This window comes from Bos javanicus, chromosome 16 (genome assembly GCF_032452875.1).
Source record: "Bos javanicus breed banteng chromosome 16, ARS-OSU_banteng_1.0, whole genome shotgun sequence".
Classification (NCBI taxonomy): Eukaryota; Metazoa; Chordata; class Mammalia; order Artiodactyla; family Bovidae; genus Bos; species Bos javanicus.
The window spans coordinates 60,923,505-60,944,222 of NC_083883.1; the positions used below are offsets into that span (position 1 = coordinate 60,923,505).

At 38.3% G+C, this 20,718-nt stretch overlaps 1 protein-coding gene across 4 annotated transcripts in view; it reads left to right on the forward strand.

The window, feature by feature from the left end:
• The window catches only part of RALGPS2 (Ral GEF with PH domain and SH3 binding motif 2), a 163,105-nt gene that overhangs the window by 48,130 nt on the left and 94,257 nt on the right, over positions 1-20,718 (forward strand). For all 4 annotated transcript variants that reach the window (XM_061383320.1, XM_061383322.1, XM_061383323.1 and 1 more), the window contains exons 4-5: positions 345-395; positions 20,245-20,328. In XM_061383320.1, the coding sequence (XP_061239304.1) occupies positions 345-395; positions 20,245-20,328 (135 nt within the window). The remainder of the gene's footprint in view (positions 1-344; positions 396-20,244; positions 20,329-20,718) is intronic.

Here is a 20,718-nt window from a genome sequence, read left to right on the forward strand (position 1 = left end):
GAGGAGCCTGTTGGGCTACAGTCATTAGGGTCAAAAAGAGTCAGACACTACTGAACAGCTAACACACACAATGTATGACCATGTTCAAACTTTTAAAATTATTTGTTTATTTTGTAACTTTACCCCACTTGTCTCACAGGAAAATATAAAAAGGCATGAGATAAATAGAAATAATTTTATTTTATGGTGTAAGGACTAAATTTTCATTTTTTTAAGCCCTTATAAAATTGGGACTTTTTTCTAGTAAAGATTTGAGTACAGACTAATAATTTTAATTTCAAATATATGTCATATTATGGCATTCCAAAGAAGAAATTCTAAAAATTTTTTACTTTTTATTTCAGGGTCAGATAACACTAATGGATGTTCCAGTATTTAAAGCCATTCAACCAGATGTGAGTAGTTTTAAGAACTTCCCTTTAAAATATGCAAAATGGTGAATTATATCTCAAATTGAGAAGTTTTAGAAACGAAAAATTACACTTTATATTAATTTTTAAATGTTTAAAGCTTTTGGCATTGTTCAGGCTTCGGAAATTCGTGGCATTCATAGCTATACACTGTTGAGTCATAGATGAGACTCAGTCATTTTGGTTGATTTGGTTTCATCACTTTACTGAAGGGGGCATAGACTTAGGCAGGTTGGATGATCTACCTGAGGCTTTGAATCTTGTACTCCCATCTTCTTGTACTCCCAAGAAGTAAGCTACTGGGTTTCACAGCTCACTTCAGTAATCGTTTCCCTTGTTCCTTAATTTTATGACTTTATAATATGACTGTGTGTTGACACTTGGGCGAGAAGAGAGAGAAGGAAGGCATTTTTTGTTTTATTAAGAAGAAGGAGACTATCTGCATCTACCTACTGTAAACTGTTTATTACACTGTGTGTGTGTGTATGTTCCTATCGTTATCACAGTCTGAATATGTTAGCATCTATTTTACTGATGAGAAAACAGAATGACAGTTGTCCCTGATTACAGCTTAGTATTAGAACTGGTTTTCAGACTTTAAAAATTGATGCTTTTTCCACTCTTATCAGGTGAGAATATACATATGACTTTGTATCCCCAAACTAAGTCATCAATAATACTGACATATTCAGTACCTTAAGACAGATATATTTTTAGTTCTTTCAGAACAAAACATAATGTATTTGTTACAGTATTTTCAAGTCAACTATAACATAGATGTTAGAGAAAACATCTGTATCTTCAGTGGCATAGACAGTCCTGTGTTTTTCAAGTTACTTAATTTCTGAATATCTCACGTTTGTCGCTTACAAAATGAAAGCATGGGCCTAAATGACCTCTGAGTCTTCGTTATATCTACAGTTTTGTTTTGGTTTGTTTTTTCCCCTTTTTCCCTATACCGTGGATGGAGGGCACTCTGAAACCATTAGTTTAGCAACAGAGGAAGCAGAACAATCTAGTCTATAAAGAAGACACAAACAGAAAAATGGCTTTTGTATTTAAATAACAGTAACTGAAGTATTCATTTCCTCACATCCTTGAACAAAGCAAACTGAATTCTTCATAAAAAGAACAACGTTTAGTCCTAAAGTTCAGTCATCTTCTCTTTTTGTGCATGCTCAGGCACTTCAGTCATGTGTAACTATTGGCCACCTCATGCCAAGAGTTGACTCATTGTAAAAGACTCTGATGCTGGGAGGGATTGGGGGCAGGAGGAGAAGGGGACGACAGAGGATGAGATGGCTGGATGGCGTCACTGACTCGATGGACGTGAGTCTCAGTGAACTCCGGGAGCTGGTGATGGACAAGGAGGCCTGGCGTGCTGTGATTCATGGGGTCGCAAAGGGTCGGACACGACTGAGCGACTGATCTGATCTGATCTGATGGGCATTTGCCTACCAGGCTCCTCTGTCCATGGGATTCTCCAGGGAAGGATACTGGAGTGGGTTGCCATGCCCTCCCTCAGGGAATCTTCCCAACCCAGGGATTGAACCCACATCTTTTATGTCTCCTGCATTGGCAGGTGGGTTCTTTACCACTAGCACTACCTCTTCTCTTTAGACATATTTTTTTTCCTTTTGAATAAACTGTGATTACTATATTTCTAGAAGTTTCATCCGAGATTAGTGACATCCAGTAGAAATATGTGAACCATTTATATAACTTTACATTTTCTACAAAATAAAAAGAAACAAGTAAAATTAATTTCAATAATTGTATTTAACTGCAACATCCAAAATATTATCACTTCAACCTGTAATCAGTATAAAAATTATTGAGATTTTTACTCTCTTTTTTCTGTGCTAAGACTTTGAGATTCAGTGTATATTGTACAATTACAGCACATCTTGCCACATTGCAGGTGCTCCATAGCGATTTGTGGCAAGGGGTTGAACACTGAAGATCTAGCAGTGACTGCTTATGGACATAAGCTTCAAGTCAATGGGAATTTTTTGTGAACTTTCTAGAAGTGAACCTTAAAAATTCCCTTGACCCCACTTCCTGATCTAATTTAACACTGATCCTGTTGATTTTTTTTTTCTTTTTAGCCTAAATCTCTTATTTATCCATTCTCTCTCTACTCTGAACACCCTAATCAAATACACCATGGTAACTCATTGAATTGTTGCATTGCCCTCTACCTTATCTGTCCACATCCATCCTGACCCTTCTAAACTTTCTCTACCCAGGAGCCAAGGTCATCTTTCAATATATAAATCTGCTTTCATGATTCTTCTGCTTAGAATGCTTCAGCGGCTTCCTGTTGCTCTGAAGATAAAGACAAATTGTCCCAATATTGTCTACGAATCTATTCTAAGTTTTGCCTCTTCCTACCTACTCCAACCTCATCTTCCACCTTTTCCACCTCTTTCTGGTCTAGCTACAGTGGCCTTTTAGCCCGTCTCACCACTGAGCCTGTGTGCATCCTAGTTAACTCCTAATCATCCTTCACTTCTCAAGTTAAGTTTGACTTTCTCAGATGAGTTTTTTTCTCTTCATACAGGCTCTCCCAGCACTTCCTACTACTTCACTGGACTTGTCAGTTGCAGTTTTACATTTATGGATTGTGGTTCAATAAGTATTTACTGAGTGTCTGTTCTATGTCAGATGCTGGTTTATAGCAGTGAAGAGACCAAAATTCCTGCCCTTGTGCATCTTACATTTGAGTAAAGTAAGCTAGTAGTGTGTCATGGAAAGTATCAGCCAGCCAGAAGAGGACAGGGTGTGAGGGCCGTGAGAGCTGTGATTTTGCATAGGGTGATCAGACAGGCTTCACTGCAAAGGTGCCATCTGAGAAAGACCTGAACGAGATGAGAGAGCAAGCCCTGCAACTGTTTGGGGGGAAGGGTGTTCCAAGCAGACAGTGCCGATATATAGTGCCAGAAGTTTCTTTCTTAGTTCTTTTGGGAACAAAATATAGTATATTTGGTGTAGTATATACAAGTCTACAATGGCCCTGAATACTTTTCCTTCCTTTATTTTGTGACTTTATAATATGACTGTGTGTTGTATCTTAAAGACAAGAAAAAAATCAAGGAAGACATCTTTAAAAAGAATTAGACTAACATTTATTATGTATCTACCCACTGTAAACTATTTATTATGCTCACATAAGGGAAAAGATTACTGGAGTGAGGTGTGAAGCCCAGGGCAAAGGCCAGTGAGCTCAGTGAGTAAGTGTGGGGGTCTAGTAGAAAGTGAGAGGGCCAGATGGCATGGGACCTGGGGAACCGTTACTCTGAAAAAAATCAGAAGGTATGGATGGTTTTGAGCAAATGAATGACATTTTCTGATTTGGGTTTTAAGTAGCTCTTCCTGACTAACTGGCCATGGTATGTGGGGAAGCAACCATGGGGGTGGGGAGGGGCAGGGACCAAGGACTGAATCGAGGAGACCAGATGAGCAAGGAAGGTGACTTGGGTCAGGGTGTGAAGGGAGGAGGTGGTGAGAAGTTGTCAGGCACTGTATGCTAAAGAGGAGTCAAGGATGATGGCAAGATTTTTGGCCTGACACCTGAAACATTTACTCCATAGCCTTTGAGATGGAAAATGGTTAGTATTGTGTTCATAGCTCCCGGGACTGCCATTTATAGAAAACAGAATATGCAGTGTATTCTGGAGAAAGGCCAGAGGAGCAGATTTTGAAGGAAGAGCTTGAGTTTGGCTTTGGACATGTTTAGTTTTACGTGTGTGTTGGACAGCCAAAGAGAATGTTGAATTAGGTAATATATACTGTATTTTGTATATGTATATGTATATTCTACCACCACCACCCCACCACCCCCAGTTCAAGCTGGAAATGTAAGTTTGGGAGTTGTCAGTGTAGAGATATTTAAAGCGTGGGTGAGATTACCGAGGGTGAATATACTTGGAGAAAAGAAGGAACCTATTTAGTGTTGAGGAGGAGCTAGCAAAAGAAATTGAGATGCAGCACCTGGTGATTTAGGAGGAAAACTAGGTTAGTGTGAAATTCAGTGAACCAAGTGAAGTACGTGTTTTTAAGAAGGAAGGAGTGATCTGGTGTAAAGTGATGTTAATCCTGGGCTTATATGTTTATTGCTTGCTACTTCCACTAGGTTTTAAGCTACATGAGGACACTTAGGACAGATACTGTTACTATTTTATCTGGCATGTAGTGGGAACTCAATATTTAGAATGAGAAAATGAACAATGTTTAGTAAGTTTTATCCAATGAGAGAATGTTTTTCTTTTTTTTTCCCCCAAAATTGAAGCAGTAACTCTTGGAAGAAGCAATGTAGCACCAAAATATTCTTGTCATGTATCCATCTCATATAATCTTCAAGGTTACATTAACTCTGGCAGCATCAACAGGACTTTGTCACCTGGCAGAAAAACGTCTTCTGATTTATCCTGGGATATTTAAGACGTGTAATAAGATGTAAAGTGTAACAAGATGAAACTCTGTGTACTGACCTAGCCCAGTACTGTTGAAGCCACTCTACGTCCTTCCATATTCGCCTGTCTTCCCTCCTCCCACCAGAGGAACCGCTATCCAGTGTTGATCTGTATCATTCCTGTGCATTTAGCTATCGATTTTCTATAAGTGTATGTTCTCCCTTAACAGTATTTGCTTTTGCATGTTTCTGATTTTTTATGTATGGTATCCCGTGATTTTCTTTTTTGTCTACTTATGTCCAACATTGTTGACCAGCATCCATGTTTATACTCTAGTGTGTTAATTACTGAGTTGTAGCACATTAATATCCTTAAGTTTATTAAATACTGCCAAATTGTTTTCCATATTGTTTGTACAGATATTATTTGTTTATTATGTAAAACTCTTGCTATTGATAACTTTAACAAAAGATTTTTTAAGTCAAGATGTTGTCCAGTCTAATGTATTAGTCTCATATATTAGCATAAAATGAGGTCTCTCTATGTAGTCAGAATATTAATTTGACTACCAGATGAATTATTTTTGTTAAATCCAAATTTAACCTCAGATATGAAAAAACAGTGGTTATCACTGAACCAAATAAATTTTTCTTCATGTTTCTATCCATTATACCAATGTTCAAGTTTGTATAATTTTATATAAAGCTTTAAAAACTATATATATAATATATAAAAGGAAACTATTTAAAAGATCGTTAGTTACACTAGAACTGTTTTAGTCAAAACTCAGTATTCTGTGTATATATCCACATGTAACTATTTCAGGTGATGATTTATTCACATTTTCTGAAATAAAATGTTCTAAATCTGAGCTTTGAAGAATGTAGATTCTGAATCCAGCTATGTGGTTTAGTGATTTGATTTGCAAGTTGGTGATTGAGCCACACAGGTCTCAGTTTTCTGCAAATGAGGCAATTTCTGAGCTACTTGCAACTTATATATTTCACATTAATTCTGTTCCCTAAGTAGATCATTGCCATTGTTACCAGCTTGTGGAATTCTATATTCCCAAGTCTTTTTGTATCATGCAGAATTTATTTAAACTTTTGTCCCTAATCTTGTTATTGACTTGTAGACAGAAAGTCCAGTTGTTTTCCCAGAATAAAGCTGTTTATCTGCCTGTCTGCTGCACTGTCTACCTCAGAATTGCTCAGGGGAAAAAAAAAAAGAAAAACTCAAAGCCTTTTGTTTCCCTCTGGAAACTATTGGCCTTATGTTTGAGATGTCAAAAATTATTTTTTATTATATAGAGACTATCCTTAGTCATCAGTAAAACACTGGCTGAAGAAATCTGGTCTTTTAGTAAGCAGATCTGAGTCAGATTTAATGCTCAGTCTGGTTTTTCTCCAACCTTGTGTTACACTTGAAATGGCTTGAAAGTGAAGGGAAGACAAAAGAACACATTTTGCCACTTTGTTTTATTGTTTTATAATAGAGAATAATGGGAGAAAAACATGTTTACCAATGAAAAGAATTTAATGGTAAAGGAAAGTTCAGTAATTTTACAAACTACTTAATAGAATTATACAGAAAAAATGTTTGCTCAGGTTTTAAAGTTGTCTTTCTGAGTGGTTTGCACCATCTGTCTATCCATTTTTAGTACCAATCAGAAACCTGCGAGTCATTCTTTTCTCTTCTCCCTCTGTCCTCTTTCTTCTGTTTTTTAGTATCTCCAGTTGATTTTATTTCCTAAATAACTTTTCTCCCCTTCTGCTTCCCTATGCTTCCCTGTCAACACTGAAGGAAATTTTTTAAAAGAGCACAGTATTTTTACAGGGCTGCAGCTCACTGGCTCAGAGTATGAACCTTCCCTAGCGCCTGTACATGTTTGTTCATCTCAGTCTGTTACCTGTGTTTACTGGTGGATCCTCCTTTATGTGGACACTGCCCTGACGTCCCTGTAGCTGCTGCTGCTAAGTCGCTTCAGTCATGTCCGACTCTGTGTGACCCCATAGACAGCAGCCCACCAGGCTCTCCCATCTCTGGGATTCTCCAGGCAAGAACACTGGAGTGGGTTGCCATGTCCTTCTCCAGTGCATGAAAGTGAAAAGTGAAAGTGAAGTTGCTCAGTCGTGTCCAACTCTTAGCGACCCCATGGACTGCAGCCCACCAGGCTCCTCCATCCATGGGATTTTCCAGGCAAGAGTACTGGAGTGGGGTGCCATTGTCTTCTCCGCCCCTGTAGCTAGTGCTACAGAAATCCCATCCCCTGATATTCCTATAGCTAGTGCTGCAGAAATCCTAAGAATCTTCATTTGCACCCTGGCCCAAGCAGCATGGCCAAATTTGGAAGCTTCTGTGAATGGTGATTACTCTCACACAAAACCCGGCTTTTCATTCTTCTCCCGTTCCTCCTTCTAAGTAGCCATTCCTTAGTGATAGGCATGGGATGGAAACACAATGATATACGGTTGCTGACACTGCAGTTACACTGATTACAAGGAAGGAAAAAGCTGGTAGTTCTGTTAATACATCCTTACAATTCTTAACTACCAGAGTTGCTCACTATCTTTTTGTTCTCAGTATTCTTTAAATTAGACCAGTTTAGCGGGGTAAATGGGCTTCCCTGATAGCTCAATTGGTAAAATCCACCGGTAATGCAGGAGACCCAGTTCGATCCCTGGGTTAGGAAGATCCCCTGGAAAGGATACCCACTCCAGTATTCTGGCCTGGAGAATTCCATGGACTGTATAGTCCATGGGGTCACAAAGAGTTAAACACAACTGAGTGACTTTCACTTTCACTTTGGGAGGTAAATTGTCATGTATTTTGCTTTCTCTTTTTTAAATCAGTCCAACATTCACAGCTCTTTCTGTGGGTGCTCAGAAAATTCTCAATTATTTAATTTCACTTACTTTAAAATTTATTTTAAAGCCCTTTGAATTCCAAAAAAATAATTTAGTAGCAAAACATAAAAGCCATGAGCCAGAAGACTTGCGGTTTTGTTTCAGTTTTGACATCTACAGAGTGTGCCACTAACATAACCTATTTCACGTCATTCAGTTCAGTTCAGTTCAGTCGCTCAGTCGTGTCCGACTCTTTGCGACCCCGTGAATCGCAGCATGCCAGGCCTCCCTGTCCATCACCAACTCCTGGAGTTCACCCAGACTCACGTGCATCGAATCAGTGATGCCATCCAGCCATCTCATCCTCTGTTGTCCCCTTCTCCTCCTGCCCCCAATCCCTCCCAGCATCAGAGTCTTTTCCAATGAGTCAACTCTTCGCATGAGGTGGCCAAAGTACTGGAGTTTCAGCTTTAACATCATTCCTTCCAAAGAAGTCCCAGGGCTGATCTCCTTCAGAATGGACTGGTTGGATCTCCTTGCAGTCCAAGGGACTCTCAAGAGTCTTCTCCAACACCACAGTTCAAAAGCATCAATTCTTCAGCACTCAGCTTTCTTCACAGTCCAACTCTGACATCCATCCATGACCACAGGGAAAACCATAGCCTTGACTAGACGGACCTTTGTTGGCAAAGTAATGTCTCTGCTTTTGAATATGCTATCTAGGTTGGTCATAACTTTCCTTCCAAGGAGTAAGTGTCTTTTAAGTTCATGGCTGCAATCACCATCTGCAGTGATTTTGGAGCCCCAGAAAATAAAGTCTGACACTGTTTCCGCTGTTTCCCCATCTATTTCCCATGAAGTGATGGGACCAGATGCCATGATCTCCGTCTTCTGAATGTTGAGCTTTAAGCCAACTTTTTAACTCTCCACTTTCACTTTCATCAAGAGGCTTTGTAGTTCCTCTTCATTTTCTGCCATAAGGGTGGTGTCATCTACATATCTGAGGTTATTGATATTTCTCCCGGCAAACCATTCAGTATCACAGTAATCCAGGTCTATGCCCCAACTAGTAACGCTGAAGAAGCTGAAGTTGAATGGTTCTATGAAGACCTACAAGACCTTTTAGAACTAACACCCAAAAAAGATGTCCTTTTCATTATAGGGGACTGGAATGCAAAAGTAGGAAGTCAAGAAACACCTGGAGTAACAGGCAAATTTGGCCTTGGAGTACAGAATGAAGCAGGGCAAAGGCTAATAGATCTTTGCCAAGAAAATGCACTGGTCATAACAAACACCCTCTTCCAACAACACGAGAGAAGACTGTACACATGGACATCACCAGATGGTCAACACCAAAATCAGACTGATTATATTCTTTGCAGCCAAAGATGGAGAAGCTCTATACAGTCAGCAAAAACAAGACCAGGAGCTGACTGTGGCTCAGACCATGAACTCCTTATTGCCAAATTCAGACTTAAATTGAAGAAAGTAGGGAAAACCACTAGACCATTCAGGTATGACCTAAATCAAATCCCTTATGATTATACAGTGGAAGTGAGAAATATATTTAAGGGCCTAGATCTGATAGAGTGCCTGATGAACTATGGAATGAGGTTCGTGATATTGTACAGGAGACAGGGATCAAGACCATCCCCATGGAAAAGAAATGCAAAAAAGCAAAATGGCTGTTTGGGGAGGCCTTACAAATAGCTGTGAAAAGAAGAGAAGCAAAAAGCAAAGGAGAAAAGGAAAGATATAAGCATCTGAATGCAGAGTTCCAAAGAATAGCAAGAAGAGATAAGAAAGCCTTCCTCAGTGACCAATGCAAAGAAATAGAGGAAAACAACAGAATGGGAAACACTAGAGATCTCTTCAAGAAAATTAGAGCTACCAAGGGAACATTTCATGCAAAGATGGGCTCAATAAAGGACAGAAATGGTATGCACCTAACAGAAGCAGAAGATATTAAGAAGAGATGGCAAGAATACACAGAAGAACTGTATAAAAAAGATCTTCATGACCTAGATAATCACGATGGTGTGATCACTGACCTAGAGCCAGACATCCTGGAATGTGAAGTCAAGTGGGCCTTAGAAAGCATCACTATGAACAAAGCTAGTGGAGGTGATGGAATTCCAGGGGAGCTATTTCAAATCCTGAAAGATGATGCTGTTGAAAGCTCTACATTCAATATGCCAGCAAATTTGGAAAACTCAGCAGTGGCCACAGGACTGGAAAAGGTCACTTTGCATTTCAATCCCAAAGAAAGGCAATGACAAAGAATGCTCAAACTACTGCACAATTGTACTCATCTCACACGCTAGTAAAGTAATGCTCAAAATTCTCCAAGCCAGGCTTCAGCAATACGTGAACCATGAACTTCCAGATGTTCAAGCTGGTTTTAGAAAAGGCTGAGGAACCAGAGATCAAATTGCCAACATCTGCTGGATCATGGAAAAAGCAAGAGAGTTCCAGAAAAATTTCTGCTTTCTTGACTATGCCAAAGCCTTTGACTGTGTGGATCACAATAAAGTGTGGGAAATTCTGAAAGAGATGGAAATACCAGACCACCTGACCTGCCTCTTGAGAAAATTGTTTGCAGGTCAGGAAGCAACAGTTAGAACTGGACATAGAACAACAGACTGGTTCCAAATAGGAAAAGGAGTACGTCAAGGCTGTATATTGTCACCCTGTTTATTTAACTTATATGCAGAGTACATCATGAGAAACGCTGGACTGGAAGAAACACAAGCTGGAATCAAGATTGCCGGGAGAAATATCAATTTTATGTCATTAGGCTTTGTTAAAAAAAAATTTAGATAAGTGAAGGGATATTAGACTACTTGACCTTTAAAATACTCTTTAGGTCTTTGAGGATTCCTGAAAGTAGAATAAATTTGGGTGGTAACTTCAGAGTAAGAGCTTCAGTTAAGTGTAGCTTCAATCAGTAATAAATAGGATTTTGACCAAAACTGCAGAAGTCTTGAGATGATAAGTGTTGGGGGTGGTCAGAAGTCAAGTTTTTAGAGATTGGGGTGGGGGGCGGGAGGGTCTCAATGGAACATAAATTCCACCAAGGCAGAAACTTGTCTGTTCGTGTGTCTATAGTGATTGAATGATACTTATTCGATACTTGAATTTGAGTGACCATTCCAAGGCTTGTACACAGCCTGTACAGCCTGCAAGCATATCATCTCCCATTGTTTACCATGTTTAGTTATTTTCACAAAAGTCTATTACCCAGTCCAAGAACGTAATTTTTATCAAGTAACACTTGTCCTATGGAAGCAGAAGTGTTTTTTCCTCTCTGCCCATAATCCACAACATTTTCTTCCTTAATGTGAATTCTTCAGTGTTCAGTAAGGGCAAAAGTTTACCATAAGGTAAACACTCATTAATTTCTAGAATGAATTTTCTGGTATTTAGTTGAGGCTCTGCTGCTGCTAAGTCACTTCATTCGCGTCCAACTCTGTGTGACCCCATAGACGGCAGCCCACCACGCTCCCCGTCCCTGGGATTCTCCAGGCAAGAACACTGGAGTGGGTTGCCATTTCCTTCTCCAATGCATGAAAGTGAAAAGTGAAAGTGAAGTTGCTCAGTCGTATCCGACTGTTAGTGACCCCATGGACTGCAGCCTACCAGGCTCCTCCATCTATGGGATTTTCCAGGCAAGAGTACTGGAGTGGGGTGCCATTAACTCTTGTTAAAGTTTTTGCACATTTCTTATATACAGAGGTTGCCCGAGTATGGTTTCTCTTCTAATCATGAACGTTTTTTATTTTTCCTTTAGAAAGCTCTTACACATTTACAGGGCTTCTCTCCAGCGTGAGTTCTCTCATGTTGAGGAAGCAATGACTGTATTCTGAGGAATTTTCCATGTTTCTTTATAGGATTTTTGTGGTTTTTTCCTATTATGAATTCTTGGATGCTCTATAAAACTTGTATTTCTTCTGAAGTCATTGCCACATTCACTACACTGATGGGATTTCTCCTCAAAATGAGTATTACGTTACTCAGCACAGGATGAGTTATGACAGAACGCTCTCTTGCAATCAGGTTTTCTCTCCATTAGCAGCTGTGCTTGAAATCTGTACTGTAGTCATTACATTGGTTAATGTTTGCTTCTCTTAGAGGTTCCCAAATCTTGATGAAGTAACAGGATCTGACTGAAAGTCCTCTGACGTGTATTACATTCAAAGAAGAAAGTTCTGTGCTTTATTGTTTATTCTGTTCAGTTCGGTTCAGTTGCTCAGTCATGTTCAACTCTTTGCGACCCCATGAACCACAGCATGGGGTTCCAGAGTCCACCCAAACCAACTCCCAGAGTCCAGCCAAACCCATGTCCATTGAGTCGATGATGCCATTCCACCATCTCATCCTCTCATCCCCTTCTCCTCCTGCCCTCAATCTTTCCCAGCATCAGGTCTTTTCAGATGAGTCAGCTCTTCGCATCAGGTGGCCAAAGTATTGGAGTTTCATCTTCAACATCAATCCCTCCAATGAACACCCAGGACTGATCTCCTTTAGGATGGACTGGTTGGATCTCCTTGCAGTCCAAGGGACTCTCAAGAGTCTTTTCCAACACTACAGTTCAAAAGCATCAATTCTTCAGCACTTAGCTTTCTTTATAGTCCAACTCTCACATGCATACATGACTACTGGAAAAGCCATAGCCTTGACTAAACAGACCTTTGTTGACAAAGTAATGTCTCTGCTTTTTAATATGCTGTCTAGGTTGGTCATAACTTTCCTTCCAAGGAGTAAGCGTCTTTTAATTTCAGGGCTGCAGTGATTTTGGAGCCCAGAAAAGTACAGTCAGCCACTGTTTCCCCATCTATTTGCCATGAAGTGATGGGACGTAGGTCAGTATAATAAGTCATTTAGATTATATCAATAAACACAATGTAATATACGCAAACAGTGCAATAAGTCATTTAGATTATATCAATAAACAGTAAATACAAAGGATAGATAAAACCTTCTTGTATAACTGGGATACACTAGAGATTGAGGAAGAATTCTGGTTAAATGAGGGAAAGTACATATAGGTCATTCTGAATCTTATTAAAACATTTCTGAAGAACTTGCAATTGTGATCTTTCTGGTGGTATATGTAAAGAGCTTTCTCTATGCAAAATTTCTTTCGTATGCAAAGAGGCTATTGTCTTGGCAACATCTGAAATTCCAACATCAGGAATATCATAATTCTGTCCTTGTTTTAATGAAAAGTAACATTTTCATTAGGCTTAAAATACAAAAATCCATAAATACAGTAGGAGATTTGAAGAAAGCAAAGAAGACATATGACTTTTTTTCTCATATTTCGTTGGACATAAGGTTAGCTGCTTTGTCAGTTCTTACTGCTGTTTCTCACTGAAAATTTTCTTAATATATAGTAAGGTCAGACTTAGGGAACTAGGGAAGGTGAAGAAGAAAGCTGTTGACTAGGAGAGTAGGTATATCACACCATCAGTGGTAGCAGAAGATAGCTCCTGCCTTAATCTCTGACCTCACTGTAAGGGGCAACATTAAGGTATTGGAAGTAGGGAGGTTGGGGGAGTAGAGAATGTGAGTTCATTAGAAAAGTGATGTGATATTTTTAATTTAACATAATACATTAGAATTATATAGTTTCAGAGCTTATTCTGTGGATTAGAAGCATAGGAGTCGCAATGAGTGCTTCATTTCAGGCTGCGACTTCTTTCTAAACAGCCATATAGGCTGAATGGATATACTGGATATACCAGTTCCCTCCAGATCTTCCAGGTTTTGAGCCTAGGAATACCTACCTCAACAGTAGTGATTTTCTCATTGTGAGGACCCCTACCCTTTCAGTCTTGTACAAATTCCATCGCTTTTTCTTTCTTTCCCTCAGTCTTTGTCTACAACTGGTCTATATTGGCCTTTTCTCTTCTTCTATCTATAGGTATCCCTACAACATCACCCTTAGAGCAGTCCTTTTAAGAGTGTTGGAACCTACAAGATGAAATTTAGACCAAGAATTTGACTTTACAGAACAGACCTACAAGACATAAGAGAAGCTGTGACTCCCGTGAAATTCAGTAATTCTTTCATAGGGTAGGTGGTCATCAGTTGTGGTGTTTGCCTTCCCACATGCTTTCAAAATAATCTGTTTAATGGCTAAAAATGAACCCACGCATATTCTCTCTGATACACTTTTAGTGACCATTAAGAAATTGCCTTTGTATATGTGAGTTACTGTTAGAAGCTTTCGCTTCACTGCCTGTTTTAAAAATTGCAAGTTGAATCCATTTGAGCAGATTTTAAGCATCGAGGCTGCTCTATTTCCTTTAGCCTTTGCTGAAATGGAGGCTTATTTACATAGTGTACTTAACTTGAATCAGTCCTATTCATGAGTCAAACCCTAAAAAAACATCTTTTGAGTCACTAAGTTTACTTTAACTTTTTGGTGTTCATGGGAAGTGGTTTAGTATAGAGTAACTGGAGACCTGGCAGATAACCTGTCAATACAGTATGGTGCTGGTAGGAGAATTCATTTCTCAGATGGTATAGTCTCACGTGGAGAAAGATTCTAGGGTCTGAGACAGAAAAAGACAGAGACAAAGGGAAAAGCAGTTTTTTTTCCCACAGAGATATTTAGTGGCTGTTGAGGTAGAGATGGGGCAAGACAGATTCCTGTAAGGTCAGCTAAGCATAAATGCATGTCAGGGTTTAGGAGGAAAGCACTGAATGAGTCGCAGTGCGGTGTCTCCTTCATAGTCCATTATATGGGTTTTTCTTGTTGTTTTATAAACTTTTTATTTTAAGGTAATTAGAGATTCACAGAAAGTTACAAAAAAAATACTACAAGCATAGTTTAATTTTAGATAGGGAACTGCTTTTCTTTTCCTTTTTTAAAAAATGTGTTTAGCTGCACCATGTTTTAGTCGCGGCATGGGGGATCTAGTTCCCTAGCTAGGGATGGAATCCGGGCCCCCTGCCCTGGGAACACAGAGTCGTAACCGCTGGACCACCAGGGAAGTCCCCAGAGATAGTGTTAGATTCACGGTTTTGAAACCAAGAAGTAGGTGTTTATACAGTGCATGTCTGTACAGTCCTGTGGCGTTTCAGCGTCTGTGCAGATTTCCTAACTGCTGCCTCCATCAGGACACACAGCTGTTCCCCCAGCACAAAGCTCTCTCACCTGTGCTTCCCCGAGGCAGCCACACCCCCACTCCCTCATCCACGATTCCTGGCAGCCTCCATGTTGTCCTCTACCCTAGTCTGTTTGATGTTGTATTAGATGAGCTAGTAATGGAACATTGTTTCCAAGGGGAAATGTTTTCTGAAGCAGAAAATATACTCTTACAAGGTAAAGAACCTCTTTATTTCTTCATGTTTTTTATGTATAAGATGGAGAGCTCCAATGGAATTTTAACCCATTTGCTCCCAAGTAATTTGACTGGAGTTTCATTCATCCCCTGCCTTCTTTCAGGTCTGCTTCGAACAGAGTTTTCTTAGAGGAAAAGCATTTTTTCATTAAGTTAGTGATGTTGCAACTCACCAAAAATTGGATGGATTTTTCAAAACCTCTTAGCTTCTCTTATTTTGAGGAGTCAGAAAAGAATTTTAAAAATTTTAATGTAAAAAATAAGGCTATAATCCACTGCTACCTTTGTGTTCCTTATCATAATAAATTGTAATGATAAAGATAGGATCAAATGAGTTGATATGTGTAAGGCATTTAGAGTAGTGCCTGGCACATAGTGATCTCTGCCTTCGGGTTAGCTTTTATTTTTATTGCAGCTGTTAAGACCTGTGTTCTAAGGAAGAAAGAACTTTTTAAGCCCAGAGTCAGAAGATTAGATCACACAGAAAAGGACAGATGTATTGGCTACTGTCAATAGTTCTATATGCACATAAAGGAGATAGGGAAGATGTTTACGTAGGTTTATTCAGGTGGTGGGTTCTGGGTGGTGTATGGTCCCTGCCTGCTGCCCCTCTCCACCCCCCGATTTTCTGTTTAACAAATTTTGTTATTTAACAACTGTAATTACTCTTACAGATGGGGAAGTTAAGATATAACGTATAGAAAGAGAATTAAGTACACCTAGTTTTGATAAGACGCTTGTGAAACTGACAGGAGTTGCTAGTATGAATGATTCGGTATTTCAGAAGGGCAGTTTGACAAGCGTCAAGACCTTGAAAGAAAGGGTTCCTACTCTTTGATTTAGTGATTTCGCTTCTAGGACTGTATATTTAGGAAATGATCAGAAAAGGTGCAAGGATATTCTTTATTTATACTATATAGCCTTACTTATGACAGGAAAATGGCTTGTCAAATGGCTAGATAAGTTGAATAGCAATTTCATAGAGACAGTTTGATTATAGCATTAATATAAATTTGGAAATTTTGTAATTGGTTAAAAACAAATTCAGAGTTGATGGATTTAATCCTAGAAATTGTGTCCTAAACCTTGACATCTTTATATAGTTGTATAAATATACTGTGATATTTAGGAAGACCAAACATGTTTTCTAGCAGTTTGATGTTTTTAATATAGTTATCATGTGTCATGTTTATGTTAATATAATATCTACCACTAAATATTTTGTGTCTATACAGGAAGATTATGTGAAATGAGTATATATCTAGGCTGAGTACAGAGTACTCAGATTCCTTTTTATTGTAGAGTTGCTTCTGTCATTTTCTTTTCCTTGATTAATTTCAGATTTGAAATTTGCAAATTCTAGGTTTAAAAAAAGTACTTTATATCTTTAGAAAATTTACTGTTTACTGTGTTAAAGTGATAATTGTTGTCTCTTTCTTCAGTATTCCCCATCTCAATTGCTCAGGCCAGAAACTTGGGAGTTTTAGTACTTCTGGATACCTCATTCTTAACACTGTGTGGATCCAGTTTTTGATCAAGTGATATTTTCAGTATCCACTGATACTACCCTATTCCAGGGAACATTAAACAACATATAAAGTTGTTATAATACCATCATAACTTCCTCAGTCTTTCCGAAGTCAGTTCATTCTTTTTTGTTTTTATTTAATTTTAAATTATATTGAAGATATGCATATATCATGTTTAACAAGCTAAATATTTCCACAAGAGAGCAAAATATAACAATATCCTGTTGTTTCCACCCTTCCAACCTCCACCTTTGAGCCCTACACCCATCCAGGTCTCTTAACTTTTCTTATTTGGAAGACTTTATATTTGTTTTAAAGATAATATATCTAAATACCTATTGTTTATGAGTTTTCAATTTTGGTTATGATTTATTGACTCTCTACTATGGAAGATGATTTCACTCTATTTTCTCTTCCTCTCACATTTGCACAATTTATTTCCTCTTCTTTTCTTTATAGTTATGTCACAATTTTGACATGAATAAGTAATCATGGCTCAGCTGTTCTTTACAAGTATAGAGAAAGCTGAAGAACAGTTGATCCGTGATTACTTACTTAAATTTTGTTTTCTTTCAGCTAAATAACTTACTTTAACTTTCTCTGTTTTTGGGCGCATGCTCAGTAGTATCCAGTTCTTTGCGATCCCATGATTGTAGCCTGCCAGGCTCCTCTGTCCTTGGGATTTTCCTGGCAAGAATACTGGAGTGGGCTGCCATTTCCTCCAGGGGATCTTCCCAACCCAGGGTTCGAACCCATGTCTTCTGCATCTCTTGCGTTGGCAGGAGTGTTCTTTACCACTGAGCCACCTGAGAATCCCTTTAGCTCTCTCTATGACTTGTCACTGATTTTTCTGCCAGAAGTGAATGCAGTGAGTGTGTTTTCTCTGTGTTCAAACATTCCAGATAGTGTTTCATCTTTCAGAGATGTCTCTCTTGGAATTTCCGTCCTTGCTATTTACCATCTGGACTATCGTTCTTGTGGTCTGCTCTTAGGTTTGTCTCAGAATCTCCCTTTACTCTTTTTTTTTTTTAATTTATTTTTTTAAATTTTATTTTATTTTTAAACTTTACATAATTGTATTAGTTTTGCCAGATATCAGAATGAATCCACCACAGGTATACATGTGTTCCCCATCCTGAACCCTCCTCCCTCCTCCCTCCCCATACCATCCCTCTGTGTCGTCCCAGTGCACTAGCCCCAAGCATCCAGTATCGTGCATCGAACCTGGACTGGCATCTCATTTCATACATGATACTTTACATGTTTCAATGCCATTCTCCCAAATCTTCCCACCCTCTCCCTCTCCCACAGAGTCCACAAGACTGTTCTGTACATCAGTGTCTCTTTTGCTGTCTCGTACACAGGGTTATTGTTAGCATCTTTGTAAATTCCATATATATGCGTTAGTATACTGTATTGGTGTTTTTCCTTCTGGCTTACTTCACTCTGTATAATAGGCTCCAGTTTCATCCACCTCATTAGAACTGATTCAAATGTATTCTTTTTAATGGCTGAGTAATACTCCATCGTGTATATGTACCATAGCTTTCTTATCCATTCATCTGCTGATGGACATCTAGGTTGCTTCCATGTCCTGGCTATTATAAAAACCCTTTACTCTTAATCTGGGAATTTCCAGTATTTTCTTTCGGTCTTGGTTCTGTGGTTTCCTGGATCTTCTCTCCCTTTTTCTGACTTTGCTAGTTTGTTTTGATGGAAGACATATTCTGCAAGCTCTGTGAGAATAGGTGCATAAAAGGAAGATTCCCCGAGACTTTCTGAAAATGTCTGTGATATACTTTCATACTTAATTGATTCTTTTGTTGAATATAGAATTCTAGGATTTTGAAGGCTTTGTTTCAGTTGTCTTCTATCTTCTAGAGTTGCTGTTGAAATACCTGATACCTTCTGATCCCTTTTTTTCTGTATGTTATCTGTTTTTGTTTTGTTTTTGAATTGACAGATTTTATGATTTCTTTGTCTCCAGTGTGCTACAGGTTTTTGATGCTAGGCCTTGATTTGAGTATTTTTTTTTAATCTTTTATAATGGACATTAGACAGGTCTTGTCCTTTAGATTCAGGAGACATTTTCTTGAATTAGCATTTTTTTCAGTAAGTTACTTTCCTCTATTCTCTCTGTATTCTTTTAGAATTATTTTTATTATTCAGAAGTTGACTCTAGTGGACTCTTCTAATTAACATACTATTTTTGCCCCCATATTTAGCTTATTGTTTAAAAGGTATTATCACCTTTATCTTTCCTGATTTTTAACAGTTCTTTTATTATATTTTTCATGTCCAAGAGTTTTATTTGGTTCTCTGAATCTTTCTTGTTTGTACCCTTCTATTTTTTCTGTTTAATGGGAGCAATATCTAGCTGGAAGTAATAATTACATGGTTTTACCCTTTTCTCCAGAGAAGGTGATGGCACCCCACTCCAGTACTCTTGCCAGAAAAATCCCATGGATGGTGGGAGCCTGGTGGGCTACAATCCATGGGGTCGCTAAGAGTCGGACACGATTGAGTGACTTCACTTTCACTTTTCACTTTCATGCATTGGAGAAGGAAATGGCAACCCACTCCAGTGTTCCTGCCTGGAGAATCCCAGGGACTGGGGAGCCTGGTGGGCTGCCATCTCAGGGGTCGCACAGAGTCAGACACGACTGAAGTGACTTAGCAGCACCCTTTTCTCCGTTTTCTTTTTTCTCCACCCTAACTCAGTGTCCTCAGAATTCTTCTTTCCTATGGATTATGTCTCTTTCTGGCCATGGTGGTTGTATTACAGCAGGGTTCCTAACCTGTTTTGACTCTTGAACCCCTTTGGAAAACTGAAGCTTCTGGAGCTGAACCCTTACTTAAAATCCAAGAAAATCAGTTCTAATAACATATACCTATCAAAATATTTTTTTAAAACTGTCCTATGGCTATATATGTGCCCCTTTGTTAACATATTAAGTATCTAGAGGTGCTGAAATTATAACTTCAAAGCAGTGATGAGTGTAAATGATGTTTTTGAGATATCTGTACCAACCGTAATGTGATATGAAAAATCTGTGTTTTTATTAGTCATAGATAAGTCACATATATTGCCAATTCTTCTATAGTCGGTAGCCTACATGTATAATTAAAAGCAATGTCATTTCAGTTGGAGGTTAGTGTAAAACAGAATTGTAATTTTCTTTTTTTTTTTTTTTTACATCTAAGTTCTTGAGCTCTTTGAATTCTATTGATAGATCTGTGGGGAATCAAACATCCCCTTTTAGGGGTTTCTTCAAATGCCTGGGGTCATTGGCTTTCAGCTCAAAAGATTGAGGTTACCAGAAAGTTGATTGGAAGCTCTGAATGATTGACTGGGACTTGGCAACAAGTAGGCTTCGCTTTACGTTGTGGGATGCTCATCTTTCATTATTTGTAGATTTTCTTCTTGGGATTCAAATCTCTTCAAAGAAGAACCTACATTCTGCATATGGAGTATAGATCTAATTATCTATGTTCATGTGGATAAGTAATTGTGCCCACTTGTATTCTTGTAAAATTTGTTTTTGTGATTTGCCTGAATGGTTATACTATTAAATATGTTCCTATTAAATAAAACAATTCTAGGAAAGTACGCAAACTGTCTTTAATGCTTTTAAACCATTAATGTAACAAGAAAACTGGGCTTTTTCATGAATTTATATTTAATTTTTTAGGAGCTTTCAAGTTGTGGATGGAATAAAAAAGAAAAATACAGTTCTGCACCAAATGCAGTTGCCTTCACAAGAAGATTTAATCATGTGAGTTGCTTATAAAATTTTGATATTTAGTTTCTGAAATTCAATTCCTCAGTATGTAATTTTTCATTAAGAAATAATTTAAGTTTTTACATCAGTTCTAGAGCATTTTCAACCAATATCTCTTCAGTGTCTTTCCATATAATCTTTTTTTCTTTTTCCTTCTGTAATTCCTATTGAAAATTTACTGGAACTTTATGTTCTTTCCTACTTGTGTCTTAACCTGTCATATTTTACATCTATCCCTTTGTGCTCCATTCTGTGTTATTTACTCAGATTTATATTTCAGTTCACTAAAACAATTCTCTTCAGATGTGTTAAATCTGCTTCAAATCTATGTACTTTTTTTTACACTAATATCATTCCCCCCCTTTTTTTTTTCAATTGCTTAAG